At 40.7% G+C, this 9,681-nt stretch overlaps 1 protein-coding gene across 1 annotated transcript; it reads left to right on the top strand.

The window, feature by feature from the left end:
• The first annotated feature begins 5,273 nt into the window (after positions 1 to 5,273).
• Positions 5,274 to 8,661, top strand: LOC123986074. Its single transcript, XM_046074151.1, has 6 exons — positions 5,274 to 5,294; positions 6,161 to 6,254; positions 6,758 to 6,885; positions 7,063 to 7,205; positions 7,900 to 8,097; positions 8,206 to 8,661. Exons 1-6 carry the CDS (start codon positions 5,274 to 5,276, stop codon positions 8,321 to 8,323), a joined length of 702 nt encoding a protein of 233 aa, XP_045930107.1. The 3' UTR covers positions 8,324 to 8,661.
• Positions 8,662 to 9,681: the final 1,020 nt, after the last annotated feature.

The following is a 9,681-nucleotide window of genomic DNA, read 5'->3' as shown; positions in this document are numbered from 1 at the left end:
TACAATGAATCTTAGTAATATATCTGCTCCAGACAGTATTCGAGTCATTTTTTACACAGTAGGCACATTGCTAATCTGCTGATGAACTAAAATGCCTTATCACATCTGAGTGTTTGATTAAGCCCCAGCTGGGCATCTCACAGGTGAGCAGAGGGAACTGCGTAACGAAGACAGGTTGCTATAGAGACGGACTGGAGCATGCAGGCGCACTGAAAAAGATCTGCTGCACCATTTTAGCTGTACATACAGGGAGAAACAGTAACACCAGCTGTATTCAGTCTTTTACTCAATAAAACATGAATGTGTTCCCATTAAAAAACAGTGTCCTTCTCTATGCATGGAGGTTGTTTTTAAAGGCTTTTTTTTTTTAAATGTAAGCTGGATTTTCAAGGACAGTATAGCTCATATTTAGGATGTCATTAATCTGAATGCAAACGACTAATACTGCTTTTATGTTCTGAGGATTTGGTGAAATTGAAAAACATGCAATGCTTCAGGAGTTTATGAAACCTGGTGAAAAGTGCATTATATAGCCTATTCGGTACCTGAACATATAATGCGCTTTACATACATAAGGTTGGCTATTGCGGTTGACCAGCCAACCTTAGGGAAGAAGTTGGCTGTTCAACCGTAACTCAGCTTCCCAGGGCAGGCAATGTCCTGCCAAGGCGTTTTGGAGTAGTTTCAGGCCTGTGGCATCACCTAGCTACAACACACACACACACACACACACACACATAAGGAAACAGATCATATCGCTAGGCAAGGCAAGGATATACTGTGACCAAGGACGAATGAGACCGGCATGTTGATTCTGATAAATGTCACTTTATAAGGAAGACCATATATAAGAAAGTAAGTGTTGTTATGTTCATCAGGTACAGACATTTAAAGGTAAATACAATCTCATTGGTAAATAACAGCAACATGAAGAACAGATGGCGGGTTTAATGTGCCCAATAGCAAGCAATGAACTATATAGTAGAATCAAAAATGTATCTTTGTTTGAGGGAAAGGGTCCAAATATGAATAATATTTATTTGTGCTTTAAATTGTATATTTAGGAATACGATTTATTCATTGTAAATTTGTACAATGTTTGTTTAAACCTGAGTTGTAAGTAGTAATCCTGTATTAAAGAGGAATAACAATTGTCACACTAAATAAATTTAACATTGGTGATAATAAAAATATTTTTATAGAAGGTGCTGTGAAGGTACAACCTGCTTCTCTATCTTCAGTCAGTGTTTTAGGAACACCAATTATTTCTGGCATGATTGTCACCCAAGATGAAACAGATCATGAAAGAATAAAACAAGTTAAATAATTTAAATGATTAATAGCAAAAGTGGATACACACAATAGTTCAGTACTGCAAATGATAACCCATTCTTCCCATAAGACAAGTGATGTGCTAAACATAAGTTAGTACTGTGTACAAAGTGAGAAGGAATCATTTCCACAGCCCCCTGCAGTACCAGGGGTTTTCATTTACCTCGATGAAACATCTAATAGCTTTTTCATCTCTTCAGTCAGTGTGCACAGTGTGTTTCAGTGCGGCAATATCTTGAACACAACAAGCTGCATTGTTGAGGAACGACAGCCCATGGGTGTAGGAAGTTATAAACTAAATTACTTTCACCAGCTGGTATCATAGCTGCGCCTTATGTCTTCATTGTGTGCCACTGAAAATCTAAATCAACCTCATCCTTATCCTTATCCCTCCTCCTCCCCATGGCAACATCCAGAAATAAAGAAACAACAACAAAGATGCTGCCTCTCAATCTGTCCTTACGAGAGTTGCTGGATGAACATACAGCATGCCATCCAGAGGTGGAAAATAACTAAGTACGTTTACTCAAGCACTGTCAAGGCACAAATGTGACAAGTTGTAGTGTAACAGTTTAGTGAGACTTTATATTTGTACTCCGCTTCATTGATCTGACACGTACTTCCTGAGAAGGCTGGGGTCCTTCAACATCTGCAAAAAACTGCTGTAGATGTTTTACCAGTCTGTGGTGACCAGCGTCCTCTTTTATGCTGTAGTTTGCTGGGGAGGAAGCAGCAAGAAGAGAGACGCTGGTCGACTGGACAGACTGGTGGGGAGAGCTGGCTCAGTGTTGTGTTCAGATTTGGACTTTCTGGTGACAGTGGCAGAAAGAAGGACCCTGGACCAACTGCTGTCCATACTGGACAACGCCCACCACCCTCTGCACAACACCTTCATCAGGCAGAGGAGTGTGTTCAGCGGCACTGCTGTCCCAGCCCAGCTCCACGAACTGACTTAAAAACTCTTTTGTCCCCCTGGCCATCAGACTGTACAACAGCTCCTAGCCATGGCAGGGAGGACAATAGACAAAATCTGTTCTCTTTACTTCCATTTGCACTCTATTTGCACTGTTTACTGTTTTGCATTGTTTTACTGTGGCTACTGTGTTGTAAGTTATTTTAATTATGGGCTTAATGTATGTTTAATGTATATATGTTTCGTATGCTACTGGATAATTGAATGTCCCTCAGGATAAATAAAGTATCTATCTATCTATCTATCTACTAATAACAAATAAAGATTTAAATTACAGGTGTGAATGTGAAATCTTCCTGCAAAAGAGAGGCTTCCTCTCAGTGAAGCTCCCCTGAATAAAGAAAGGTTTAAAAAAAAAAATTCAAAACATGTAAAATATGATGCATTGTATTAACTCACCATACAGCTTTTAAAGTAGTGATAGGTACTCCTTGAGTTAAACCATCTAAATGTAGCTGGTGCATTAATGTATCAATAATTTACTCTGAAAGGGACCATTTCTCACTTTTAGTAATTCATGTTGCACCTCTGTAGCCTATTTTTACTTAAAGTTAAAGTTTTAACATTGGGATATTATTTGCATAAGGATTTGAGTATTTTCCCACCACTGATCCCCTTTCAGTGTAGCTTACCGTGACCACCAGGAGGCTGAAGTTCTGTTATTGTCATTTCCAGTCAATGTTTTTGAAAGCAATATTGTATTATAATATATATATAATATATTGCACTTTCTATAAAAGGAAACTTTACTACGCAAACACTGAGATTAATAACTTTATTTTCAGTATATTGCAGACCCAAGATAGGTGTTTAACAAAATATAATGGACCAAGATGAGCAAAGGAAATTATGATGAGAAAAAAAGAGGGCCAAAACTAAAAACAGGAGAGGCTGGAGAGGGAGATTGTGTGATAAGCATAAAAGAAAGACAATGACACTGCTACCATGATACAATAAGGGCACATTGTATTTTATTCTGATCCTCTATTTGTCCTAACACAAAGCAAGAAGAGTTTTTTGGGGAAATGTCTCTGGTCTCTTTGGTTGAAGGTGAACTGTCACAGTTCATTTAAAAGATGAATATTCATTTTCCCTTTAGTCTGCAGAGGCATGAGTTGTGCAGCAGTGCTGCAGTGCTTCGTTTCCACCTCTCCTGTGTGATATACCTGAACGCCGTTGCCAGGCATCCAGCAGCTTTTAGTGATCAGTCTCACCTGCAGCAGCGGGCCCACACCGGTGTCAGTCTCCCGAGCCAGCCAACAGGAGCGGTAATCCTTCTGTCTGTGGATACTAACAAACCCACCGGGCTCCATGGGTAACAGCTACGGCTTGACAGGGCTAAACCGAGCCGTACACAGTGTGTTAAAGAAGGCCAGGATAATTCATCACAAGACGATTGGGACATGTCAGAAAGGTTAGTAGATAACAGTGATATTGTGATCAGTGATGTTTTGTTGTTTGCCAATTTAATTACATTATCAGACACAAGAGACAGTGGGCCTACTCTATACCCTCGAAAATGTTATGTATTTATTCAAACATTGTCCTATACAGTAAACTAGTATGGTGGCATAACAAATCATTAAAGGCAAGAAGGATCAATTATAGAGACACCAATGTCCAGCCATCCCCTGAATATACAGCTATTATGAGCTAACGGCACCTGCTCAGGTGTCCTCTGCTGCCATGTCAACGGGTCCTAATCTGCATTGTCAGGCCCGGTTCACCGTAACTCTAACCACTCGGTGGTCAGGGTTTCAGCACACACCAGGGTTTACATTACGACAAGGACAGGTCCCCTTAAGGGTCAGGGACCAAAGATGTGATTATGTAACATTACTGGATGAGCAGGGCCACATACTTGGCGGCAAGGTTTGCCGAATGTCCTTCTCCTAGGATTATTCTTAATTTTTTGTTAACTTCAAGTTATTTGAAATCTGATATTAATAGATTGAATTTCTATCTCTCTCTCTTTCTCTCAGTTCTTCAGGTGTGAACACTCTCAGTGGCAGTTTTCCAAAATCCCACTCGTCCCAGTACTCTGACCTCGGGGTTACACACACACATCTCTCTGTGGACCAGAGTCCTGATTCTGGACTTGTATGTACACCTGTGAGTGGCACACACACACACACACACACACACACACACACACACACACATCATAAACCAGTAATCGTTCATTGCTGCTGTCCTCAAGGCATTAGTTCTCCTTTCCCTCCCTTCACATCTGTAGCTTTTACTCTTCTTACCTCTCCTGTGTCCTGCCCTTTTCTCCTCATCCTTTCATCTTCCAATCCTCCCATTTCAGTCTTCCTCCCTTGCTGAACTGAACCTAATATCCTCGGTCTGTTCTCAGCACCCTCTGTTTTACCCTCGGGCAACTGGCCTCTCGCCTAGATTGCTATGCAAAACGATTTTTCACCCCCATGACTTGAATAAAGAAAGATGAAAAATGTCTTCTCACCTAATCCTCCCTCTGTTCCATGCAGAGATTCTTACTTAAAAATACTCACCGTGCTCACGGCTCTGCAAGGTGCATTGCTTACATTCCTGAAGCAAAATTTGTAAAGAATTATATTGCAAAGTAGAAAGTGTCTATTTTTATTGCTCGTGTACACGATGGGTGTTTCTGTTTCAGAACTACAGGTGGCATCGACATTAGATCCATTATTTTCATTCATTTATTTAGACATTGTACAATATAAAATATAATGTATTTAGTACTATAGTATAGTAGACTGAATAATCCACTTTTTGTATTCTGGCAGCATTCTCACTTCATTTGAATTGGAGAAGGTGCATCAGTCTGTCAAGTTCTATTGTTTACAGTATTTTATCTACTGTGATTTTCATTTGATGTGAACCAGTGACCTGGGGCTGTTTTGTGAGTTACCAGTCAGTCTGTACCGGTGGTCATTCCTATGTCTACAGTAACAGAGGATGAGTGTAAAGTTACACAGACAACATGACGGTGAACAAGATGAGGGTAAGGAGGTTGAAAAGGTCACATAAGGAGAAGAATTTAGTCCGGTGCAGCAACAAACATAGCGAAAAGATATGACATTAGCAATTTTATAATTAACCTACAAAGAGTCTAAAATGTTCCCCATTTAGAGGTAAGAACAGAAGAAACACATACGGAACAATAAAATATTTGAATGTTTAACATGACAAGTGCGAAATGATCCGTATTGGCAAAAACATTTATGTACGGATACAGTATAAAGGAAGGAGAGCTACAGGATGCAATATAGGCGAGAAAGAAGGAGGCTGATGATAAAACATTTGTGGCTTTTGTCAGCCAATCTGAAGGAGTTTAAGTTCCAACTGAACACTTTTCCCCTTCTTAACACGTGTAGCAGTATTGGTTAATGGTCTTCAAAACGACCTATCGATTTTGGCCTCATACTAACTGCACGCTGAGGGTATAGGGTTTATATTGCACTAATGGGAAGCTACAGTTGATTAAGCTTTAGTGCGTCTCCTGTTCTGCCCAGCCATTCCCAAGTACACCTCTTTTTTTGTCCACCAGCATGAAATGTAATTTGACTGTGGTGAATGAATTTGACTATCAATTAGTGAATTTTGATTAAACTTGGAGGAAGGATATGACTCATCACTGGAATCTTCAGTCTTATACTGAATGTTCCAAAGGCCTCTGTACATATTGGCTGCGTATGTGCTGTTTTGTGCACTCTATTATAACCTCTAATGATTAGACTGACGCATCTCACCCAATCAGAGATTTACTCTGAAAGGGCACCACGAGTATAGATCAAAAGAGGTTGCTATGTTTGTCACTGACTGGCCCAGCGAGCGTTCACATCGTTCTCTTCTCCTTTTTTCTGTCAGCTTCCATCCAGTCGGTTCCGGTTTGTGTCATGGCATCGCCTGGAGCAATGTGATGTCACAGGTGACCAGTTGACCTGCCCCAGGGTCAGAGAAGGTCTGGATCACTATAGGACCAAAACCACCACTACGACCTTTGCACTTTGACAATCGAAAATACATGCAGCCACAGTAGAGGTGCTCTGCGTGCTGCAGTAATTATGGATTTAATGAAACAGAAGAAATAGAAGGGTGGGAAATGTGACATAAGAACTTTCTGTGATAAAAATAAAAAGGGAGAAGCTGCACTGTGGCTTCTTTGTTTAAGAAAATTCAATTTAGTTTTTGTAGGAGTAAAAAGAAACAGGGGAGCTTGCAACCTGTTACTGTGAAGTTGGATTTTGTAATATGCTGCATTATTGAAGCTGAATTTGAAATGAATGATTCAAGCTTCCATTTTTGTGTTGTTTTTATTTCATGCAAGTTTCATCTAATTTAGTAGACATACATACTGTGACAGAAAAATCCATGCTGCAAGCATTTTTTTTTTCACTCAGTGGATAATAATAATGGGAGCATTGTTATAGACTTTTTTTCTGTTTTGGCAATGTCATCAAAAAGGGCCATCAGAAGAGGAGCTGTTTCAAAGAGAGGGGGGTGACATCTGTTTGGAGAGAGGGAGGAGGAGGGGAGAGGAGAGAGGACAGAGATGGGAGGAGAGACTGCAAGAGAACTGGGAAAACTGTCTGGTAAGTCAGCAAACATTGTGTGTGTGCATGTGTGTGTAATGGGAAAGATACACAGTACAGGAGAAGAATAGAGACAGAGATTTAGAGAGGCAATGAGAAAGTGAAGGAGTAAATGGAGAGAAAGAGGGAGTCAGAAAGAGGAAGACCATGATGATTCTACCACCTGTCTCTTCTCAGGAGTTAAATCTGTCCTACCAGGACTTGGGCGACCCCTTCCAGCAGAAGAATTTCCTCCGGATCCTCTGCCGGTTGATCCGTGTGGAGAAACTACAACTGATTGAAAACTCCCTCACAGACCTGAGTTCTGTGCGTCTGCCAAGGTATGAACCACACACTACCCAGAATGCACCACAACTCCATATCCTGTAGAAGGAAATTTAACGGCACTGGAACGTAACGCCTGTTCTAATCTTGAGAAAATGGAGACGCTCAACATTAGATGAATAGCAAACGTTTAATTCAGACTGATACAGTAATAAACCTTCCAAGAAGTAAAGTCACATCACACTGTCTTTAGAGGCTTCAATTGGAAGATGATATTAAAGATCTACTTCCTTGTCAAACACTTCTTTATCACTGCTGTAGTTGGGTGTGAGAGCTTTTTCTTTTGCTTACTGTATCTGGTGTTTGGTTTTTGTTATCCTGATTGCCATGTGACATAATATATATAACATATGTTTTTTTTTTTTGCAGTTTCCTAATAATAGGTATCTTTTTAGAACTCTACTGACTCACGTAAACGTGGACATTTTCAGACACTTAAAGCCGATACACTAGCCTATGGCTAAAATCCAGCTTAGGATCAATTACTTGTGTGCTAACTTGTGTTAGCATGTATGCACCTGTCTATTCAGAAAGTAGTACCAAAAGCATAATTGCACAGTTTTGTTTCCTCTTTATATACAACCACAATGGAACTTTTTTCTTTCTTTTATGCCTACTTCCTCCAATATAATGCTAGTTTGAGTGACAATAACCACAAAGAGAAACCTTATTTATGCTTCCATTGGGCAGGTGCAGAATGCTAAACCTGCAGCGTAACCACCTGGTGTGTCTGCGTCAGTTGCCAAAGCTCCCAGCAGTGGAACATCTTTGTCTGTCTGAGAACGCCATCGGCTCTCTGGGGGGACTGGGAGCTCTGGGGAACAGCCCACTCCGCTCCCTCAACCTGACCCGCAACCCAGTGACCTTCACTCGGGACTACCGTGCACGGTGAGGAGAGAGTGCATCAGAGCAAGGGAAGGACACAGTAAAGGTGTAATAGCAATCATATCAGGTTGATTTGACCAAAATTCTCTCTCTGTTTTCGTCTCTGTGCAGTGTTTTCCTCTGTTTGCCAAATCTAGAGGTCCTGGATGGAATCCCCAGGCTGCCAGAAGACTCTCTGCCCAACAGACTACACTTCCCAGAAACCACCAGGATGTGCAACATTTTATGACATTCCTCCATGGATGGATGTGTAGCTACGTTATCAGTTCTCCCAGTCCTACAACAAAGCGATGACATGGCTAAGGTGGCTACATGCTTTGTTGCACTGAAGGTTTCATAGGGCTGTTCAGAGTCATTTACACACATTGTGTCACAACTGTTGCCGAAAAACAATTTTTAGACCACACAGTCACAGGAAATGTAACGGTAATGTGCTCCAAGGCCATGCTAAATGTTTTTTATATGTAGTACCAATTATATATCTATTATTATTATTGATATGTTTGTAAGTCACATTTTTATATATCATATACACATATTTTGATAATAAATAGAAACTACCATAAAGTCTTTTAGCTGTTTTTTTTTTGTATTCGGTTTTTAACTGGCTGTGGTGCAGTACAGATATATATATATATGTATATTGAATGGTTATGATGGAGGGGAAGAGGAAGAAAGCTAATCAGATTGGTACATGACTCAACATCTCGGCTAAGGCCAACACACTTGCACTCCCCTGCTGTCTTGCTGAGCAGAAACATAGTCACAGTCATGGTTTATGTATTCCTGAGTTTTTAATGGGTAGCTGGGTCTTTAGTGTACATCTGTAATATGTGAGAAGAGAAACAGGACATCCGCTTTCGAGGCTTATCAAAAATTTAGTGTCCAGACTCCCCGGGATAATGGCCTGTTGTGTCCTCTGACTGACTGGGTAATGACCCGTGAGCCTCATGCAGCAGGTCACACACACACACAGACTCACACAAAACATGCACACAAAGAGTAATCTTTAGTAGCTTGCAAAGCACATTAATCCCCACTGAAAGTGTGTGCACTCTAAACTGTTAAGTGCTATGAGTGAAAGAATACATACTGTTAAATAAAGTAGCGTTGCAGAGGTTACACACATTGCCCAGTTCCTGTCAACTGGAGTTGATTTATTCATATGTTGCAGCAGCGTATTCTTTAATAGTGGTTTAAATTTCAGCCTGCACCTGAGACATAAACACACTTTGTTATCTGATGAGCATGAATACTGCCACACTTGTGCACCCGTGCACATAACACTCGTCTCAAGTAAGGGCACAAAAACAGTGCTTGCACTCTCCTCCCTCACGGTGACGCAGAGAAACACAATTTAAGCAACCGATATCTCTCTAACAAGCAAACAGCCAGGCACAAACTACCAGTTACATGCCTCATTGGGATTTGTTTAAGTGTGGAAGATTGTTTCTGCAATTGTGTGTTGTGTGTGTGTGTGTGTGTGTGTGTGTGTGTGTGCGTGCGCATGCCTGTGTGTGTTTGGAGATAGAACTAAGTCTGCAGCTGATGAATGAGAGATCATTACTGCTGTAGAGAGACAGTATC

This window comes from Micropterus dolomieu, linkage group LG17, assembly GCF_021292245.1.
Source record: "Micropterus dolomieu isolate WLL.071019.BEF.003 ecotype Adirondacks linkage group LG17, ASM2129224v1, whole genome shotgun sequence".
Taxonomy (NCBI): domain Eukaryota; kingdom Metazoa; phylum Chordata; class Actinopteri; order Centrarchiformes; family Centrarchidae; genus Micropterus; species Micropterus dolomieu.
This window is presented reverse-complemented; position numbering and strand designations above follow the sequence as displayed.

What these genes read in the sequence shown, in the direction of transcription:
- LOC123986074 (XM_046074151.1), top strand. Translation starts at nt 5,274, where the DNA reads ATGACGGTGAACAAGATGAGG. An exon ending in TGACGGTGAACAAGATGAGG is followed by an intron (nt 5,295 to 6,160) that starts GTAAGGAGGTTG and finishes TTTTTCTGTCAG; the next exon opens with CTTCCATCCAGTCGGTTCCG. An exon ending in AGAACTGGGAAAACTGTCTG is followed by an intron (nt 6,886 to 7,062) that starts GTAAGTCAGCAA and finishes GTCTCTTCTCAG; the next exon opens with GAGTTAAATCTGTCCTACCA.